This window comes from Macaca fascicularis, chromosome 2 (genome assembly GCF_037993035.2).
Source record: "Macaca fascicularis isolate 582-1 chromosome 2, T2T-MFA8v1.1".
Lineage (NCBI taxonomy): Eukaryota > Metazoa > Chordata > Mammalia > Primates > Cercopithecidae > Macaca > Macaca fascicularis.
This window is the reverse complement of record NC_088376.1, coordinates 111,799,972-111,822,244: the sequence shown is the minus strand read 5'-3', so window position 1 is coordinate 111,822,244 and position 22,273 is coordinate 111,799,972. Positions and strand designations below refer to the sequence as shown.

General features: G+C 46.3%; 1 protein-coding gene and 1 pseudogene across 5 annotated transcripts in view; one reads left to right on the top strand and one right to left on the bottom strand.

The window, feature by feature from the left end:
* Window positions 1-4,373, bottom strand: LOC123571830 (uncharacterized; annotated as a pseudogene).
* A 120-nt stretch (window positions 4,374-4,493) lies between these two features.
* PRKAR2A (protein kinase cAMP-dependent type II regulatory subunit alpha) overlaps window positions 4,494-22,273 on the top strand; it is a 94,772-nt gene continuing 76,992 nt past the window's right edge. For all 5 annotated transcript variants that reach the window (XM_074032169.1, XM_045386279.3, XM_045386281.3 and 2 more), the window contains exon 1: window positions 4,494-5,050. In XM_074032169.1, coding sequence (XP_073888270.1) covers window positions 4,789-5,050 — 262 coding nt within the window. In that variant the 5' untranslated portion in view covers window positions 4,494-4,788. The remainder of the gene's footprint in view (window positions 5,051-22,273) is intronic.

Sequence of the window (22,273 nt, the reverse complement as noted above, 5' to 3'; positions counted from 1 at the left end):
TTCATTACTTACCCATGAGGAATATCTGAGCCCCCATTCTGTCCTGTGGATGTACAGGGGATTGAGCCCCTTTGTTTTGGGTTAAATCAAATTTGTTAGCGGGAGGGTGTTAAGTGAAAATGCTATATATATTCCATAATTTCTGCAGGTGGGGCAGTTCTCCTATCTAGCCCACCACCACTGGACTGCTCTGTAGGTAAATTCCCCTCAATCAGCCCTAAGTCTTGTTTGCTGGCTCTGGATCTCTTTTGGCCTCTCGAACCTGGTGCCATCCCTACTGAAGTTAATAGGGGTCTGGTGGCCAGGAGTGGTGGTTCACGCCTATAATCCTAGCATTTTGGGAGGCTGAGGCGGGCGGATCGCCTGAGGTCAGGAGTTCGAGACCAGCCTGGCCAACATGGTGAAACCCCATCTGTACTAAAAATACAAAAATTAGCCAGGCGTGGTGGTGTGCACCTGTAGTCCTAGCTACTTGGGAGGCTGAGGCAGAAGAATCACTTGAACCCGGGAAGTGGAGGTTGCAGTGAGCAGAGATAGTGCCACTGCACTCCAGCCTGAGCGACAGAGCGAGACTCCATCTCAAAAAAGAAAACAAACAAAAAAAAATATGGGTCTTTCTTGGCCGGGCGTGGTGGCTCACGCCGGTAATCCCAGCACTTTGGTGAAGCTGAGGCGGGTGGATCACCTGAGGTCAGGAGTTCAAGACCAGCCTGGCCAATATGGTGAAACCCTGTCTGTACTAAAAATACAAAAATAAGCCGGGCGTGGTGGCGCACACCTATAATCCCAGCTACTTGGGAGATTGAGACACGAGAATCACTTGAACCCGGGAGACGGAGGTTGCAGTGAGCCAAGATCGCATCACTGCACTCCAGCCTGGGTAACAGAGTAAGACTGTGTCTCAAAAAAAAAGCAAACAAGCAAACAAAAAAACCAAACAAAAAAAAATGGCCAGGCGCAGTGGCTCATGCCTGTAATCCCAGCACTTTGGTAGGCTAAGGCAGGCAGATCCCAAGGTTAGGAGTTCGAGACCATCCTGGCCAACATGGAAAACCCCATCTCTACTGAAAATACAAAAATTAACTGAGCATGGTGGCGGGTGCCTATAATCCCAGCCACTCGGGAGGCTGAGGCAGGAGAATTGCTTGAACCCAGGAGGTGGAGGTTGCAGTGAGCTGAGATTGTGCCATTGCACTCCATCCTGGGTGACAAGAGGAAGACTCCATCTCAAAAATAAATAAATAAATAAAGGCCAGGCACGGTGGCTCATGCCTGTAATCCCAGCACTTTGGGAGGCTGAGGTGGGTGGATCATGATGTCAAGAGATTAAGACCATCCTGGCCAACATGGAGAAACCCCATCTCTACTAAAAATACAAAAAAACTTGCTGGGTGTGGTGGTGTATGTCTGTAGTCCCAGCTACTTGGGAGGCTGAGACAGGAGAATTGCTTGAACCCGGGAGGCAGAGGTTGCAGTGAGCAGAGATTGCGCCATTGCACTTCAGCCTGGGCGACAGAGCGAGACTCCTCTCAAAAAAAAAAAAAAAAGTCTGGCACAACAGTAGCCCTCATTCCTCCAGGATGCCTTTGAATGCTCTGCTGGATGGGTGTTTGCTGAGCCATGGGGTATCTGAGAACAAGTCAGCCTGACTGGCCTGCTTCAAGCAGAGGCCAGTAGGGATTCCTTGGAACCACTTGGAAAACCCACCCATACTCAACTGTTGTCAGCCCTGGAGTGGTCTTTCTGTCCAGGCCACTCCTGGAGAGAGTTATGTTTTGTTTTTTTTGAAATGGAGTCTCACTCTGTCATCCAGGCTGGTGTCCAGTGGCGAGATCTTGGCTCACTGCAGCCTCTGCCTCCCAGGTTCCAGCAATTCTCCTGCTTTAGCCTCCTGAGTAACTGGGATTACAGGCGCCTGCCACCATGACCAGTTAATTTTTGTATTTTTAGTAGAGATGGGGTTTCACCATGTTGGCCAGGCTGGTCTTGAACTCCCGACCTCATGTTCTGCCCACCTCGGCCTCCCAAAGTGCTGGGATTACAAGCGTGAGCCACCGCGCCTGGCCTCTCTCCTCTATTTTGTAATCGAGGTCTAAGTCTTAACTGTACAGGTGCCAGTCTGCCTTTAAAACATATAAAACCAGCCAGGCCTGGTGGCTCACGCCTGTAATCCCAGGACTTTGGGAGGCTGAGGCAGGTGGATCACGAGGTCAGGAGTTCAAGACCAGCCTGGCCAACATGGTGAAACCCCATCTCTACTAAAAATACAAAAATTAGCCAGGCGTGGTGGCATGAACTTGTAATCCCAGCTACTCAGGAGGCTGAGGCACGAGAGTTGCTTGAACTCGGGAGGCACAGGTTGCAGTGAGCCGAGATTATGCCATTGCACTCCAGCCTGGGCGACAGAGCAAGACTCTTGTCTTAAAAAAATAAAAAATAAAAAAAATTATATATATATCACCTGACAATATGGGTAAACTAGGGAACAGAGTTGTGAATTTGCCTTTCCAAAGGGTTGGCTATTGGATTGCTTGAAGAGGGCAGATCCCCAGGTGTCGTGGTACCATGGAAGTCACACCTAGGTTTTCTGGATATTGCTGTCAAGGCTGATCCCTGGAAGACTTGGGTCAGTCTACCCAAAAGCAGAGAAGAGGTGAGGGAAACTACCCCTCCAGCTCCACTTTGCCTGTCCTTAGTGAGGTCTTCATATTCTGAGAGCAGAAGCATAGCTTTAAAGCAAGGGGTCCCAGCTGAGACTATGAGGTCAGGAGAGCAATTTCATTGACTCTGCTTGCTGTGTCAAGATTTACCATTTAGTCGGTAGACCTTCTCCAAGAGTATGCAATAAGGACTGAGCAGGAAAAAAGTTGGAGACTGCTTCTCCCCTCACAAAGTTGATGATCCAAGGTTCTTCCCAGGGGTTAAGAAACTTGTCCAGCCGGGCCCGGTGGCTCAAACCTGTAATCCCAGCACTTTGGGAGGCTGAGACGGGCGGATCACAAGGTCAGGAGATCGAGACCATCCTGGCTAACACGGTGAAACCCCTTCTCTACTAAAAAATACAAAAAGCTAGCCGGGTGAGGTGGCGGGCGCCTGTAGTCCCAGCTACTCGGGAGGCTGAGGCAGGAGAATGGCGTGAACCCGGGAGGCGGAGCTTGCAGTGAGCTGAGATCCGGCCACTGCACTCCAGCCCGGGTGACAGAGCGAGACTCCGTCTCAAAAAAAAAAAAAAAAAAAAAAGAAACTTGTCCAGGGAGACACTGCTGTTTATAATCACAGGCCTGCTTAGCCTAGAGCCTGGGCTGGCCTCTTCATCAGCGGGGATGAGGTGCTCCTTGCTCCCAGCTGCTCAGCTCCCAGTAGCATTGAGCTCCTGGGTGTGTGCCAAGCCTGTATGGGAGGTGCTAGGGAGGATTTTAATTAATACGGGGTAATTACCATGTGGTGTTTAAGCATCCCAAATGCCCTTCAGGTTCCCAAACCTACAGCTACTCTCTTCCTGGCTGGGCCTGGAAAGGAGAGGGGGGACTCTGCCCTATGCCCAGTGGGCCTTTGGTTAGCATGTAGGCTGTGGCCTGGACATCCCAGGAAGGTCTCCACCTTTTTCAAAACCTTTCCAGTTTGGTAGGAGGAGGAGGGCAATTTAGGAAATAGTCTGGCTTCTACAGTTCACCTATACCATCTTCCTAGGGGCAAAGGATAACAATGCCTGTGGTCTGCTCAACTTCATCAAGCAGTGTTGGCCTAGGGCCCAGTGTAGAATGTGGGGAGAGGAGTGGGCAGACCTAGATCTGGGGACCCTGGTCAAAGTGCTCCAGGAAGAACAGGCACAGAGGTCTTTGCTGCTTTTGGCCTTATTTCCCTTTCTCACTGTACACATTTGGCAGACTGAACTCTTTCAAATTTATTTTTCTGCCTGTGGCTCTCAAATTATGATCTCTTTCAAACGCCTACTTCCTACAAGGCCTTCCCCGTGTGACATCTCAGAGACCTGCCAGACTCCTGAGTTATTCCACCATTCCACCTGGCAGCCAAGGTGGTCCTGACTCCACCAGGCCTTTGCTCTTGTTGTATGTTCAGATGGCTTTCCTCCAGATCTTCCCCTAGGCGGGTTCTGCTCAGACCTCGCGTCCAGCTTGAATGTCACTCCCGAAAGTGAGCCCTCTCTTGCCCTTCATCAGAGAAGAACCACACTGAGGTGCTCGTATGTTTCTGCTTCTCGCTGTGTCTCTGGTGCTAAGTGCCGGCCAAAAGGAGGCTCTTGGCATCAGCTGAAAGAATAATGTAAAGGTCTTCAGGACCAGGCGAGAGGCACTAATCGGTCCCCTTCATGGGTAGACCATTCATTACCTAATTCCCCGGATTCCCGCCATGAGCCGGCATTAGGAACCGTCCACTGTCTCGACCCCCCGACAGCCTGAGGGGCGTGTCACCTAGTGGCGCAAGCGCACTGAGGGCCGATGCTACGCGGGGACGCGCACGCCCGCGGTCGCGTGCGTCACAACCAGGACGCCTGCCCCGCCGGTCCAGCTCGCCTCCCCGTCGGTCCCCGCGGCGGCGGCGGCTGCCCAGTGACAGCGGCGGCGGTGCCAGGCCGGCCGTGGTAGCGTAGGGTTGCGCGGCCTGGAATCTCAGAGCCGGCCAAAGAGCGGCGCGACGTGAGGAAGGCCGAGCCGGGGCCGCGCGGGAAGAGACCTCGCGGGCGCGGAGCGAAAGGCCGGCGTGAGTGAGCGCGGAGACAGTGGCCGCCGGCGGCCCAACCCGTCTATCCCCTCGGCCGCCGCCGGCATGAGCCACATCCAGATCCCGCCGGGGCTCACGGAGCTGCTGCAGGGCTACACGGTGGAGGTGCTGCGACAGCAGCCGCCTGACCTCGTCGAATTCGCTGTGGACTACTTTACCCGCCTGCGCGAGGCCCGCGCCCCAGCTTCAGTCCTGCCCGCCGCCACCCCACGCCAGAGCCCGGGCCACCCCCCGCCAGAACCTGGCCCGGACCGTGTCGCCGACGCCAAAGGGGACAGCGAGTCGGAGGAGGACGAGGACTTGGAAGGTAGGCTGTGGGCGGGGCCCTGGGGAGTGGTGCAGGAGGTCTCGAGGGGTGGCAGGGAGCCGGGTGTCGCGCCGGGGCCAAGCCGACCGCAGGCTGGGATTGGGAGCTCTGTAGCCGCGTTTCTAGCGTTTTCCTGAGACACCGCCGTGAGCCCGCGTGCGCCACTTCCAAATTGAGCTCCGCGGTCCTGCGAGCCCTAGAGCGCACCCAGTGATTTGTCAGATTCAGCCTTGAAGGAAACTTGCGCGCTGTCGGCCCTGCCAGAGAGAGGATCCCTCACCTTTGCTTGAGATCCTTCACCAGGTTTGACTCCGAAGACAAGAGCGTTCACATCCAGTGACTCGTGTTTAATTGAAAGGACAGTAAGTTTGTTTGGAAATAATAATTTTTTTTGAAAAGTTACTGTGAAAACTTTTAAGCATAGACAGAAGAGGAAAGGTGAGATGAATCCCTATATGCCATCACCTACATTTAACAGTTGTATTTGTCACAAAGTTTCATCCATACCCTTTTTTCTTCGCCGAAGTGTATTAAAGCAAATCTCTCAGGTCATTTCACCTCTGCTTGCTTGAGTTTGTATTTCTTCAAACGTGGTCCCTCGGAATATTCCTATTTTTAAAAATTTGGCCAAAACGATTGAATCAAATTTGGTGAGAGTAAGTAATTATCTTGCCGGCTGTGGCAGTGGGTCCCTATAGTCCCAGCTACTCTGGAGGCTGAGGAGGAAATATCGCTTGAGTCCAAGAGTTCGAGACCAGCCTGGGCAAAATAGACACCCTATGTCATTTTTAAAAAGGAAAAACCTGGCCGGGCGTGGTGGGTCACGCCTGTAATCCCAGCACTTTGGGAGGCCGAAGCGGGTGGATCACCTGAGGTCAGGAGTTCGAGACCAGCCTGGCCAACATGGCGAAACCCCGTCTCTACTAAAAATACAAAAATTAGCCGGGCGTTGTCGTGGGCGCCTGTAGTCCCACCTACTTGGGAGGCTGAGGTGGGGAGAATCGCTTGCACCTGGGAGGCGGAGGTTGCAGTGAGCCAAGATCATGCCACTGTACTCCATCCTGGGCCGCAGAGCCAACTCCGTCTCAAAAAAAAAGAAAAAGGAAAAACCCAATAGTTATTTTCTTGTTTAGTGGGTGGGTTGTAGCTTTAAAGGAAAGGATCCCAGCAGAGACTGAGATCAGGAGAGCAGCTTCACTGGCTCTGCTTGCTGTATCGAGATTTATCATTTAGTAATAGTCAGTAAACCTTCTCCAAGAGTATGCAATAAGGACCGAGCAGAAAACAAGTTAGAGACTGTCCCTCCCTCACTGATTTGGTGATCCAAGATCATCACACCTTTTTTTTTTTTTTTTTTTTAAAGTCAGGATCTCGCTCTGTCACCCAGGCTGGGGTGTAGTGGCACAATCAGGGCTCACTGCAACCCCGACCTCCCAAGCTCAATGTATCCTCCCACCTGGGCCTCTCAAGTAGCTGGGATTACCTGGTGTGCCACCATGCCTGACTAATTTTGAGTTTTTATAGAGACGGGTCTCCCTGTGTTGCCCAGGCTGGTCTTGAACTCTTGCCCTCAAGTAATCCTCCTGCCTTGGCCTCCCAAAGTGCTGGGATTACAGGCATGAGCTACTGCTCCTGGCCAAAATAACACTTTCTACATCTGATCTAAGCAAGAGTGTTAAGAAGCAATTACAATTTCCTTGGTTGCTTCAACATATGCTTTGTCAATTTAACAGTAGAATTAGCCTACTTTTGAACAACTAAAATTGAACAAAACCATTTGAGAGGCCAAGTTAGGATCTTAGTGTTATTAGATCAGACACACACACAACTAGTCTGAGTTGTATCTGGTCTGGCCCAGTATTCAAGTCACGGCTGGCAAGGAGTTAATTAACAGTCATTGCTGTGGGAGGTTACAAGCTTCAGTGCACTGGACAATCTCCCTAACTGTATTCATGCTAAAAGAGTAACAAGGGCTCTTCTGGGTTTCCGTTGATTTATTGCACATTACATCATGGGTTTTAGGGAAATTAGAAATTATTTTCTAAACTCTGCCACAGGTTTGCTTTGTGGTCTTGGACAAGTTGTCAAACATGTTTGGTCTCAGATTTTCTTTTTCTTTTTTTTTTTTTTTTTTTGAGACGGAGTCTCGCTGTGTCTCCCAGGCTGGAGTGCAGTGGCGTGATCTCGGCTCACTGCAAGCTCCGCCTCCCGGGTTCATGCCATTCTCCCGCCTCAGCCTCCCGAGTAGCTGAGACTACAGGCGCCCGCCACCACGCCCGGCTAGTTTTTTGTATTTTTAGTAGAGACGGGGTTTCACCGTGTTAGCCAGGATAGTCTCGATCTCCTGACCTCGTGATCCACCCGCCTTGGCCTCCCAAAGTGCTGGGATTACAGGCTTGAGCCACCGCGCCCGGCCTGGTCTCAGATTTTCTTTTCTTTAAAATGAGGACAGTGACAACAATCTACCAGGGACAAATGTGTTTTTAAAAGCTTTATTTCAAGTTTGTTTCACTGTCATCTCTGTAAATCACAAAGCAGTAATCTACTTTGAGACAATTTTTATTTATACAACACTTTAGGATTTTAGAAATTAGGCTCAGATAAGTAAAAGTTTACAAGTTTTTGTATTATATCTTCATTCTTTGTCATCTTTGATATCTTTTTCAAAATTGAGTTGACCTAAAATCTACTCTTTTATTGGTATTTAAGTATTTTTGGTGTCTCAAGTGGCTGCGCTACATAATTATAGAAATTACTACAAGGTGGGCCAGGCGCGGTGGCTCAAGCCTGTAATCCCAGCACTTTGGGAGGCCGAGACAGGAGGATCACGAGGTCAGGAGATCGAGACCATCCTGGCTAACACTGTGAAACCCCGTCTCTACTAAAAAAAAATGCAAAAAACTAGCCGGGCGAGGTGGTGGGCGCCTGTAGTCCCAGCTACTCGAGAGGCTGAGGCAGGAGAATGGCGTGAACCTGGGAGGCGGAGCTTGCAGTGAGCTGAGATCCAGCGACTGCACTCCAGCTGGGCGACAGAGCGAGAATCTGTCTCAAAAAAATAAAAATAAAAAAAAGAAATTACTACAAGGTGGATTTCTATTTACAAATAATAGATGAAAAACACATTGCATACAATGAGATACTTCATACCTGTTAGGATGGCTGATACTAAAAACAGAAAATAGCCAAGATGTGGAGAAGTTGGAACCCTTGTGCATTTCTCATGGGAATGTAAAATGGTCTAGCTGCTGTGGAAAACAATTTGGTGGTTCCTCAAAAAGTAGTTAAAGATAAAATTATTGTAGGTAGAGTAATTTCACTCCTAGGTATATAACCAAAATATCTTTTTTTTTTTTTTTTTTTTTTGAGACAGAGTCTTGTTCTGTCGTCCAGGCTGGAGTGCAATGGTGGGATCTCGGTTCACTGCAACCTCTGCCTCCTGGTTCAAGCAGTTCTCCCACCTCAGCCTTCCGAGTATCTCGGATTACAGGCATGCGCCACCACACTTGGGTAATTTTTTGTATTTTTAGTAGAGACGGTGTTTCACCATATTGGCCAGGCTGGTCTCAAACTCCTGACCTTGTGATATGCCCGCCTTGGCCTCCCAAAGTGCTGGGATTACAGGTGTGAGCCACCACGTCCGGCCTACCCAAAATAATTTTAAGCAGGGAGTTAAACAGATAGTTATACTCCAGTGCTCATTGCAGCATTATTTACAGTAGTCAAAAGGTGAAAACATGGCACACGCCAGTAATCCCAGCACTTTGCGGGGCTGAGGCGGGCGGATCACCTGAGGTCAGGAGTTTGAGACCAGCCTGTCCTACCTGGTAAAACCCCATCTCTACTAAATACAAAAAAAAAAAAAAAAAAAAGAGCTGGGTGTGGTGGCAGGTGCCTGTAATCCCAGCTACTCGGGAGGCTGAGGCAGGAGAATGGCGGGAACCCGGGAGGCGGAGCTTGCAGTGAGCTGAGAGATCCGGCCACTGCACTCCAGTCTGGGCGGCAGAGCGAGACTCCGTCTCAAAAAAAAAAAAAAAAAAAAGAGTGAAACTCTGTCTTAAAAAAAAAAAAAAGGTGAAAACAAACTAGGTATCCATCAATAAATGAATGGATAAACAAAATATGGTATATACATACGTAAGATGGAGTGTTGCTTTGTCTTCCAGGCTGGAGTGCAGTGGTGCGATCCTGCTCACTACAACCTCCACCTCCTGGGTTCAAGCAGTTCCCTTGCCTCAGCCTCTGGAGTAGCTGGGATTACAGGCGTGTGCCACCATGCCCGGGTAGTTTTTGTATTTTTAGTAGAGACGGGGTTTCACCATGTTAGCCAGGCTGATCTCAAACTCCCGACCTCAGGTGATCCGTCTGTCCCGCCTCAGCTTTCCAAAGTGCTGGGATTACAAGCGTGAGCCACTGTACCTGACCATCCTTAAGAAGGAATGAAATTCTTATTCATGCTACAACATTGAAAATATTATCCTAAATGAAATGAGCCAGATATAAAAGGACAAATATTGTATGATTCCACTTACAGAAGGTAACCGTAATAGCTAAATTCACAGGGATGGAAAGTAGAAGAGAGCTAACCAGGGACTTGGGGGAAGGTGTAATAGGGTGTTATTGTTTAACAGGTACAGAGTTTCAGTTTGGGATGATGAAAAAGTTCTGAAGTTGGATAATGGTGATGGTTGCACAATGTATGTACTTAATGACACTGAATTGTACACTTAAAATGGTGAAATGGCACATTTTATGTTATGTATATCTTACCACAATTTAAAAAGGAAGGAAAAATGAATTGTATACCCAATGGCATTAGAATAACTCTACACTACTGAAATTAGAAATAGGATATGTTTCAACACCAGAGCCAATAAAAAAAGGAAAGAACAAGAAGTATCATATGTAATGTTATAACTGTATATAGCAAGGAAGCTTTGCTTAGTGAGGTCCTTGTGACTAACCACCAATTCAGTTTATAAAATTGTATCCTATTGGAGTCAAAAAACTTACTAGCTGTTATTTTAATAACAGCTTTATATATCAAACAGGACATAACTTCAAAGTATAAAGTGTTATAATGAGTATTTAATGTTGAGAAATACTTGAGAGTATAAACTTATTAATAAGTTACTCTAGCTGCATATAAACAATAAATTGACATTCAGAATTGTTTCATTTCTGTAATTACCATAAAGCATTTATACTTGCGGGTCTCTTAGCATTTTTTTTTTTTTTTTTTTTTTTGGTAACAGCTTTATGGAGATATACTTCACATACAAATCAACTATTTAGAGTGTGTAATTGGTTTTTCATATCTGTGCACAGCCATCATCATCTTTTTTTTTTTTTTTTTGAGACGGAGTCTCGCTTTTGTCGCCCAGGCTGGAGTGCAGTGGCGTGATCTCGGCTCACTGCCAGCTCCGCCTCCCGGGTTCACGCCATTCTCCTGCCTCAGCCTCCGAGTAGCTGGGACTACAGGCGCCCGCCACCTCGCCCGGCTAATTTTTTGTATTTTTTTTTAGTAGAGACGGGGTTTCACCGTGTTAGCCAGGATGGTCTCGATCTCCCGACCTCGTGATCCACCCGCCTCGGCCTCCCAAAGTGCTGGGATTACAGGCGTGAGCCACCGCGCCCGGCCCTTTTTTTTTTTTTTTTTGAGACGGAATTTTTCTCTTGTTGTCCAGGCTGGAATACAATGATGCGATCTCAGCTCACTGCAACCTCTGCCTCCCGGGGCGAAGCCATTCTCCTGCCTCACCCTCCTGAGTAACCAGGATTAGAGGCACGTGCCACCACGCCCGGCTAATTTTTGTATTTTTAGTAGAGATAGAGTTTCACCATGTTGGCCAGGCTGGTCTTAAACTCCTGATCTCAGGTGATCAGTCTGCCTTGGCCTCCCAAAGTGTTGGGATTACAGGCATGAGCCACTGCACTTAGCCAACCATAACCATTTTTTTTTTTTTTCGAGATGGAGTCTTGCTTTGTTACCCAGGCTGGAGTGCAGTGGCGCGATCTCCGCTCACTGCAAGCTCCGCCTCCCGGGTTCACACCATCCTCCTGCCTCAGCCTCCCGAGTAGCTGGGACTACAGGCACCCGCCACCATGCCCGGCTAATTTTTTGTATTTTTTTTAGTAGAGATGGGGTTTCACCGTGTTAGGCAGGATGGTCTTGATCTCCTGACCTTGTAATCCGCCTGCCTCAGCCTCCCAAAGTGCCGGGATTACAGATGTGAGCTGTCACGTCCAGCCCCATAACAATTTTTAGAACATTTTTTGTCACTCCAAAAAAAGTCCCATACACTGTTTTTTGTTTTTTGTTTTGTTTTGTTTTCTTTTTTTTTTTTAAGATGGAGTCTCTCTCCATTGCCGAGGCTGGAGTGCAGTGGTGAGATCTCAGCTCACTACAACCTCTGCCTTCTGGGTTCAAGCAATTCTTGTGCCTCAGTCTCCTGAGTAGCTGGGATTACAGGCATGTGCCACTGTGCCCAGCTAATTTTTGTAGTTTTAGTAGACGGAGTTTCACCATGTTGGCCAGGCTGGTCTCGAACTCCCAACCTCAGGTGATCTGTCCTCTGTGGCCTCCCAAAGTGCTGGGATTACAGGTGTGAGCCACCTCCCGGCCCCCATACACTTTAGTCATCACCTTACCAACACCCTCATTCTCCTCATCCCTCGGCAACCTCTAATCTACTTTTGTCTCTACCATTTGCCTATCCTGGGTATTTCATATAAAAGGAATCATATAATACGTGTTTTTGTTGTTGTTGTTGTTGTTTGAGCGGAGTCTTGCTCTGTCACCCGGGCTGGAGTGCAGTGGCAGGATCTCAGCTCACTGTAGGCTCCACCTCCTGGGTTCATGCCATTCTCCTGCCTCAGCCTCCTGAGTAGTTGGGACTACAGGCGCCCGCCACCATGCCCAGCTAATTTTTTGTATTTTTAGTAGAGATGGGGTTTCACTGTGTTAGCCGGGATGGTCTCGATCTCCTGACCTCGTGATCCGCCCACCTTGGCCTCCCAAAGTGCTGGGATTACAGGCATGAGCCACCGTGCCCGGCCAATATGTGGTCGTTTGCCGTTGACACTTAGCATAATGTTCTCAAGGTTCATCCATGTTGTAAGCATGTACCAGTACTTCTGTGTTTTTTTTTTTTCCCTTTTTCCACTTGTTCTAAATAAACTTCATTTCTTTTTATTGCTAAATACTATTCTGTTGTCTGGAAATACCATTCATTTCTGGATATACCATTTATCCATTCATGTGTTGATGGACATATAGATTGTTCCCACTCTTTGACTATTGTGAATAATGCTGCTACGAATATTTGTGTGTACACGTTCTGTGTGGACCTCTTTTCATTTCTCATAGGAGTAGAATTGCTGGGCCATATGATAGCTCTATGTAACCTTTTGAGGAATTGCTAGCCTGTTTTCCAAAGTGGCTGAACCATTTTGCACTCCAACCAGCAGTGTTTTGAGGGTTCTAATTCCTCTACATCCTTGTCTGAACATATCTGTCTTCTAAAATTATTATAGCCAAACTAGTGGGTGTGAAGTGGTACCTCATTGTGGTTTTGAGTTGCATTTCTCTAATGACTAATGATGTTGAGTGGGCATCTTTCCATGTATTTGTCATTTGCATTTCTTCTTTTTATTTTTTAAGATAGGGTGTCACTCTGTTGCCCAGGTCAGAGTGTATTAGCACAATCATAGGTCACTACAGTCTTGAACTCCTGGGCTCACGCCACCATACCTGGGCTCCTGGCCTCATGCGCCACCTTACCTGGCTAATTTTTTTTTTCATAGCTGGCTAATTTTTATTATTATTATTATTATTATTTTTGAGATAGGGTCTCTGTCACCCTGGCTGGAGTATAGTGGTACAATCACAGCTCACTGCAGCCTCACCCTTGCAGGCTCAAGCAATCCTCTCACCTTAGCCTCCCAAGTAGCTGGGACTACAGGCAGAAACCTGTAATACCCTGGCTAATTTTTGTATATTTTGTAGAGATGGGGTTTCACTATGTTGCCCAGACTGGTCTTGAACTCTTGACCTCAGGTGATCCGCCTGCCTTGTCTCTGAAAGTGCTGGGATTACAGATGTGAGCCACTGTGCCTGGCCTCTGGCTAACTAAACATATATATATATGTTTGTTTGTTTGTTTGTTTTTGGTAGAGATTGGGTCTCATTATGTTGCTAGGGCTGGTCATAAACTCCTGGCTTCAAGTGATCCTTCTGCCTTGGCCTCCCAAAGTGCTGGGATTATAGGCATGAACCATTGTGTCCAGCCTTTTCACTTTTTTGATGTCCTTTGAAGCACAAATGTTTTTAATTCTGATGAAATTCGATGTGTTGTTTTTCTTTTCTTGTTTGTGCTTGAGGTGTCGTATTTAAGAAACCATTGCCAAATCCAAGGTCATGAAAATTTACCCCTGTATTTTCTTCTAGAAGTTTATAGTTTTATCTTTTACACTTAAGTCTTTGGTACATTTTGAGTTTTTTATATATATATATATATTTAAAAAACTTTATTCTTTTTTTTTTTTTTTGAGATGGAGTCTCACACTGTCGCCCAGGCTGGAGTGCGCAATAGCACAATCTTGGCTCACTGCAACCTCTGCCTCCTGGGTTCAGGTGATTCTTCTGCCTCAGTCTCCCTAGTAGCTGGGATTATAGGCACCTGCCACCACGCCCGGCTAATTTTTTGTATTTTTGGTAGAGATGGAGTTTCACTATGTTGATCAGTCTGGTCTTGAACTCCTGACCTTGTGATCCACCCACCTTGGCCTCTCAGAGTGCTGGGTTTACAAGCGTGAGCCACTGTGCCTGGCTGAGTACTTTATTCTTTTGCATGTAAATATCCAGTTGTTCCAGCACTGTTTGTTGAAAAGACTGTTCTTTTCTCACTTAATTGTCTTGGTACTCTTGTTGAAAATTGATTGTTATGCATGGACTCAGTAACATGGGGGGAAAAAAAGAAAATGGATTGACTGTAAATGTGTCTGTTTCTAGACTCAGTTCTATTCTATTGATGTATATGTCTGACCACATGCTAATATCACATTGTCTTGATTACTGTAGATAACTCTGTAGTAGGTTTGGAATCAGGAAGTATGAATTTTCCAAGTTCGTTCTTTATTAGAATTGTTTTGGCTATTTTGGGTCCCTGGAATTTTTTTTTTTTTTTTTTTTTCTGAGACTGAGTCTTGCTCTGTCACTCAGGCTGCGGTGAGGTGACACGATTGGCTCACTGCAGCCTCCGCCTCCGGGGTTCAGTAATTCTCCTGCCTCAGCCTCTAGGCATATGAACTACCACACTCATATGCCGACCTCATGATCTGCCCGCCTCGGCCTCCCAAAGTGCTGAGATTAAAGGCATGAGCCACCACAACCGGCCACACTTGGCCATTTTTTTTTTAGTAGAGATGGGGTTTTGCCATGTTGGCTGAGTTGGTCTCGAATAGGGGATATGTTTTGCTCATTAAGGATCTTTTTATAGTGGTTCTTGGTGCACTGCCTATGAATTAGCCCTGATCCTCAAGGAGCTGCTTAAAAAATAAAAAAATCGTTTTGTAAAAATTTTAGATGATGTACTTTTAGGAATCATTATAGGTGTTGGGACAGCTGTTTTGTGTCTCTTAAAGCATGTGTCTTGCTAGGACTGTTCTTGTATATTGTATACTCACTAAGTTTTTCTTGTGTAATTTTTCCTATTTGGTGTAAAATTTAGTACATGTTTCTTTGGAATTAAAAGAAAAAATATGCATGTTCAGAGGCTGGTAACTAAAACTTTTAGCTTATTTATTTTGCACTTGAGGTGCCATTTAATGAATTTTAGATCTGAAAACAAAACAAATGGCTTTTTTCTCGGTCCAAGCCCAGATAGCTGCCTGAAAATTTGTCAGCAGTTTTTTGTTTTTGTTTTTGTTTTTGTTTTTGTTTTGAGATGGAGTCTCGCTCTGTCACCCAGGCTGGAGTGCAGTGGCCGGATCTCAGCTCACTGCAAGCTCCGCCTCCCGGGTTCACGCCATTCTCCTGCCTCAGCCTCCGAGTAGCTGGGACTACAGGCGCCCGCCACCTCGCCTGGCTAGTTTTTTGTATTTTTTAGTAGAGACGGGGTTTCACCGGGTTAGCCAGGATGGTCTCGATCTCCTGACCTCATGATCCGCCCGTCTCGGCCTCCCAAAGTGCTGGGATTACAGGCTTGAGCCACCGCGCCCAGCTGTTTTTGTTGTTTTTTTTGAGATGGAGTTTCACTCTTGTTGCCCAGGCTGGAGTGCAATGGCACGATCTCAGCTCACTGCAACCTCCGCCTCCCGGGTTCAAGCAATTCTTCTGCCTCAGCCTCCTGAGTAACTGGGATTATAGGCGCTTGCCACCACACCCGGCTAGTTTTTGTATTTTTTACTAGAGAATTTCACCATATTGGCTAGGCTGGTCTCGAACTCCTGACCTTAGGTGACCCACCTGCCTTGGCCTCCCAAAGTGTTGGAATTACAGGCGTGAGCCACTGTACCTGGCCTAATTTGTCAGCAGTTTTAAGATGTGATGATCAGAAGATACTGTGTGCGAAGACAGTTACTAACGATGTAGAAATTTGGATAAAGATTTTTTGGAGGCTGGGTGTGGTAAGGCTCACACCTGTAATTCCAGCACTTTGGGAGACCAAGACAGGTGGATCACATGAGGTCAGGAGTTCGAGACCAGCCTGGCCAGTATGGTGAAACCCCGTCTCTACTAAAAATGCAAAAATTAGCCAGGTGTGGTGGTGCACACCTGTAATCCCAGGTACTTGGGAGGCTGAGGCATGAGAATTTCTTGAACCCGGGAGGCAGAGGTTGCAGTGAGCCAAGATTGAGCCACTGCACTCCAGCCTGGGCAACACAGTGAGACTCTGTCTCAAAAAAAAAAGAAAAAATATTTTTTGGAGGCTGAGGTGGGAGGATCGCTTGAGGCCAGGAGCCCAGGACCAGCCTGGGCAACATAGCAAGACCCCATCTCTACAAAAAATATAATAGCCAGATGTGGTGATGCACGCCTGTTGTTGTAGCTACTAGAGAGGCTGAGGTGGGAAGATAACTTGAGCCCAGGAAGTCAATGCTACAGTGAGCCATGATCATGCCATTGCATTCTAGCCTGGATAAGAGCAAGACTCTGCCTCTAAAAAAAAAAAAAAAAAATTTTTTTTGGATAAACCAGTGGCTAGAGAGTTATTGTTCAGTTTGAAATGTTATACAGTCAGGCCGGGCGCGGTGGCTCACGCCTGTAATCCCAGCACTTTGGGAGGCCGAGGCGGGCGGATCACAAGGTCAGGAGATCGAGACCACGGTGAAACCCCGTCTCTACTAAAAATACAAAAAATTAGCCGGGCGCGGTTGTGGGCCCCTGTAGTCCCAGCTACTCGGGAGGCTGAGGCAGGAGAATGGCGTGAACCCGGGAGGCGGAGTTTGCAGTGAGCCGAGATCGTGCCACTGCACTCCAGCCTGGGCGACAGAGCGAGACTCCGTCTCAAAAAAAAAAAAAGAAATGTTATACAGTCTTGCACTGCATAATGATGTTTTGATTAATGAGGGATTACATTATAAAATGGTAATCCCCTAAGAGTATAATAGAGCTAAAAAATTCCTATCTCTTAGTGACATTATGATGTTGTGTTACAACACATTACATGTTTGTGGTGATGCTGGTGTAAACAAACCTACCCTGCTGTCAGTTGTATAAAAGTATAGTGCATATAATTATGTATTTTACATCCCGGGTCCCCACCCCCTGGGCCATGGACCGGTATTGGTCTGTGGCCTGCTAGGAACTGGGCTGCACAGCAGGAGGTGAGCAGCGGGCAAGCAAGTGAAGCTTCATCTGTATTTATAGCTACTTCCCTTGCTTGCATTACTGCCTGAGCTCCATCTCCTGTCAGATCAGTGGTGCATTAGATTCTCATAGGAACGCGAACCCTGTTGTGAACTGCACATGCCAGGGATTGGTGGTGCGCTCCTTATGAGAACCAAATGCCTGATCTGTCACTGTGTTCCATCACTCCCAGATGGAACTGTCTAGTTGAAAGAAAACAAGCTCACGGCTCCCACTGATTCTACATTATGGTGAGTTGTATAATCATTTCATTATATATTACAATGTAATAATAATAGAAATGCACAATAAATGTAATGTACTTGAATCATCCTGAAACCATCCCCCAACCCTTCTCCAATTTTCATGGAAAAATTGTCTTCCATGAAACCAGTCCCTGATGCCAAAAAGGTTGGAGAGTGCTGTAGGACGTGATCTTGATAATGATAATAACTATGTTATTGGTTTATGTATTTAGTTATACTGTACTTTTAATAATTGTTTAAGAGTGTATACCTTCTACTTATTAAAAAAAGTTAATTGTAAAACAGCCTCAGGCAGGTCCTTCAAATGGTATTCCAAAAGAATGCATTGTAATTAAAGGAGACGACAGCTCACAGCTCCATGTGTGTTTTTGCCCCTAAAGACCTTCCAGTGGTACAAGATGTGGAGGTGGAAGACAGTGATATTGATAATCCAGACCCTACGTAGGTCTAGGCGGTCCTGATTCTATGTAGGACTAGTCTAATGTATGCATTTGTGTCTTAGCTTATTTATTTATTTTTTGAGACGGAGCTTCACTCTTGTCGCCCAGGCTGGAGTGCAATAGCGCAATCTTGGCTCACTGCAACCTCTACCTCGCAGGTTCGAGTGATTCCCTTGCTTCAGCCTCTCGAGTAGTTGGGATTACAGGTGTGTGCCATCATGCCCGACTAATTTGTTCTTTGTATTTTTAGTAGAGACGGGGTTTCTCCATGTGAGCTAGGCTGGTTTCGAACTCCTGACCTCAGGTGATCCACCTGCCTCAACTTTCCAAAATGTTGGGATTACAGATGTGAGCCACCGTGCCCAGTTTGTGTCTTAGTTTTTAACAAAAATGTTTAGTGTGTGTGTGTGTGTGTGTGTATATATATATATATTTTTTTTTAAATTTATTTTTGAGATGGAGTCTTGCTCTGTTGCCCAGGCTGGAGTACAGTGACGCGATCTCGGCTCACTGCAACATCTGCCTCCCAGGTTCAAGCTATTCTCCTGCCCCAGCCTCCTAAGTAGCTGGGACTATAGGTTCGTGCCACCATGCACAACTAATTTTTGTATTTTTAGTAGAGACGGGGTTTTGCCATGTTGACCAGGCTGGCCTTGAACTCCTGACCTTAGGCGGTCTGCCCACCTGGGCCTCCCAAAGTGCTGGGATTACAGGCGTGAACCACTGCACCCAGCCTTCATTTTCATTTGTTTCTGTTTTAATAGAGAGGAGATTTTGCTATGTTGCCCAGGCTGGTCTCAAACTCTTGGGCTCAAGTGATCTGCCTGCCTCACTTGAACTGGGTGCAATGGCTCACACCTGTAATCCCAGCACTTTGGAAGGCCAAGGTGGGTAGATCATTTGTGGTCAGGAGTTTGAGACCAGCTTGGCCAACATGGTGAAACCCCGTCTCTACCAAAAATTAAAAAAATTAGCCGGGTATGGTGATATGTGCGTGTAGTCCCAGCTACTTGGGAGGCTGAAGCAGGAGAATTGCTTGAACCTGGGAAGCGGAGGTTTCAGTGAGCTGAGATTGCACTACTGTACTCTGGCCTGGGCGATAGAGTGAGGCTCTGTCTCAAAACAAACAAAAAAAAAACAAGAAGAAAACAAAGTACTGGGATTATAGGCATGAACCACTGTATCCGGTTTTAAAAAAAGAAAAAAAGGCTTAAAGGATAAGAATGTAAATAAATTTTTCTTTCTTTTTTTTTTGGAGACAGGATCTCGCTCTGTTGCCCAGGTGCCATCAGAGCTCACTGCAACCTCAGCTTTTTGGGTTTAAGCAAGATCCTCTCACCTCAGCCTGGAGTAGCTAGGACCACAAGCACTGGCCACCACACTTGGCTAGTTTTTTTCTATTTTTTTGTAGAGATGAAGTGTCACCACGTTGCCTTGGCTGGTCTTGAACTTTCGGGCTCAAGCAATTCTTCTGCCTCGGCCTCCTAAAGTTCTTGGATTACAAGTGTGGGCCACTGTTCCCATCCAACAAAATATTTTTGTCTACCTGTACAGTGCCTTTGTGTATTAAGGTAAATGTTATTACAAAAGAGTCAAAAAGAAGAGCTGAGTGTCTGTAGTCCCAGCTACTCTGAGGCTGAAGCAAGAGAACTGCTTGAGCCAGGAGTTTGAGGCTGTTGTGGACCATGATCTCACCTGTTGGTAGCTGCTGCAGTCTAGCCTGTGCAACATAAGGAGACTTAATTTCTTTAAAAAAGAAAAAAAGAAAAAAGTTAGAAAAAAATTTAAAGTTAGGCCAGGTGCAGTGGCTCACACCTGTAATCCCAGCACTTTAGGAGGCAGAGGCGGGTGGATCGCCTGAGGTCAGGAGTTTGAGACCAGCTTGACCAACGTGTTGAAACCCTGTCTCTATTAAAGATACAAAAATTAACCAGGCGTGGTGGTGGGGATCTGTAATCCCAGCTACTTGGGAGGCTGAGGCAGGAGAATCACTTGAACCTGGGAGGTGGAGGTTGCAGTGAGCCAAGATCGCACCATGATTGCACTCCAGCCTGGGCGACAGAGCAAGACTCCATCTCAAAAAAAAAAAAAAAAAAAAAAAGGCCGGGCGCGGTGGCTCAAGCCTGTAATCCCAGCACTTTGGGAGGCCGAGACGGGCGGATCACGAGGTCAGGAGATCGAGACCATCCTGGCTAACACGGTGAAACCCCGTCTCCACTAAAAAAAAAAAACGAGCCGGGCGAGGTGGCGGGCGCCTGTAGTCCCAGCTGCTCGGGAGGCTGAGGCAGGAGAATGGCGTGAACCCGGGAGGCGGAGCTTGCAGTGAGCGGAGATCGCGCCACTGCACTCCAGCCTGGGCGATAGAGCGAGACTCCGTCTCAAAAAAAAAAAAAAAAAAAAAAAAAATTGAAGGTTTATAAAGTAAAAGTTATATTAAGTTAAGGTTATAATTGAAGAAAAAACATTTTTTATAGATTGTATAGTCTAAGGATACAGTGTTTATAAAGTCTAAGTTAGTGTACAGTAATGTCCTAGACCTTCACACTCACTTACCACTCACTGACTTCACCCAAAATATCTTCCAGTCCTGCAAGTGCCGTACACAAGTGTGAAATTACTTTTATATCATATTTTTACCATACATTTTCTATGTTTAGATATACAAATAGCCTAGGAGTAATGGGCTTTACCATATATTCTAGGTGTGTTGTAGGCTATACCATCTAGGTTTGTGTAAGTACACTCTGTGATGTTTGCAGAATGATGTAATTGCCTAACGAATTTCTCAGAATGAAGGGATACATGTGCTTTTGTTTTTTCGAGGCATCCAGTATTTTTTTTTTTTTTTTTCATCAAACTCAGTGGTAAGAATTGTCATGTTGTTTTTTGGGGAAGATTATTGGAACTTTGTGTTTGGTGACTCCATGATTTTTGATAGGGCAGGTGATGTGTCTTGGCATTTCTAGACCAAGCATCCAACGCTGAACTAGTGGGTTGGTTTCTCAGCCCAAACAAAAAGAAGCCCTATGTTGGTGGTGGTACTCCAGGGCTTTTTTGTAGCCATCATCAGATAATTCTGGATATGGTTAACTTTAATGCACACCAAATTTAAAAAATGCTTAGTAGATGAGTGGTATCTGAAATCCTAACAATTTTCAACAAGACTGCTCTTACTTCAGAGTGGAGTTTAATGCCCCTTAAATGAGTGGGCATCAGTGGCCTTGCATATCTTTTTCTATGTTAATCTTTATTTTTGTAAGTTGACTAGAGAGGTTTTTTTTAATTACTTTTTTTTTTTTTTTAATTGACAACCCTATTCACCTAGAGTAGAGAGTTTTAAGTTTGTTTTTTGATATATAATAAAGAATGTGACCAGCCTTTTTCCTGGGGTTCCTGGCATTGTATGTCTAAAACCTTTGGAATTTTCCAAGTGATAGAAATATCTTTCTTTGTTATTCGTGAGCCTTTTGGATCATACCTGGGTTTATGTTAATGAGATGATTCAGGATGGGGACTTGTCACCAGAAAGACCAACCATGTGATTAGAGGGCTGATGTTTTGAGGCAGTCTAATCTCTGGGGAGAAAAAGGGGGCTGGAGGTTGAGTTGAGTTATGTGGCCAATGATTCAATCATGTCTATATGAAACCCCAGTAAAAACTCTGAACACAAAATTGGTGGATCATCCTGGTAGGTAAATTCATTGATGGGCTGGGAGGGTGATTCCATGGGGAAAGGGGACAGAAGTTTGTGTTCAGGACCCTTACAGACCTTGCTGTGTATCTCTTCATTTCACTGGCCCAAATTTGTATCCTTTATAATAAAACTGTAATTGTAAATACAGTGCTTTTCTGAGTTCTGTGAGTTCTAGTGAATGTTGAACCAGAGGGGTCATGGGAACCCCTGAAGTTTTTTGAGACAAGGGTCTTGCTCTGTCACCCAGGCTGGAGTGCAGTGGTGCGATCATAGCTCACTGCAGCCTTGACCTCCTGGGCTCAGGCAATCCTCCTACCTCAGCCTCCCTAGTAGCTAGAACCAGAGGTGCGTGGCACCACATCTGGCTAATTTTTAAAATTATTCATAGAGATGGGGGCCTCTCTATGTTGCCCAGGCTGGTCTCAAACTCCTGGGCTCCAGTGATCGTGCTGCCTTAGCCTCTCAGTGCTGGGAGTCACTGTGCCCTGCCGGAATCCCTGAATTTGTAATGAGTTGATTAGAAGTACAGGTGTCCTGGGATCCCCAAAGTATAACTACCATCTGAAGTAAGGGCAGTCTTGTTGGGCATCTTGCCTTTTAACTTCTAAAATCTGATGCTAACCACCTAGAGTTAGCATCAGAATTGTATGCAAGTATACCAGTTAGTGACAGAATAGTTTTATATTCCTATTATATATAATTCTACTGAAATTAGGCGCCAGATGTGAATTGATGACAAGACATATACCAGAAGGGGGATGTGGCCTTTGGTCCTTTCCAGCTTGGGTAATAGGAAATCATTCTTTCAGTCTATTTTTTAATTGAATTTAATTTTTTTCTTTTGAGACAGAATTTCTCTCTTGTCCAGTTTGGAGTGCAGTGGCGCAATCTTGGCTCACTGAAACCTTTGCCTCCCAGGTTTAAGCAATTCTTGTGCCTCAGCCTCCCAGGTAGCTGGGATTATAGGCACATGCC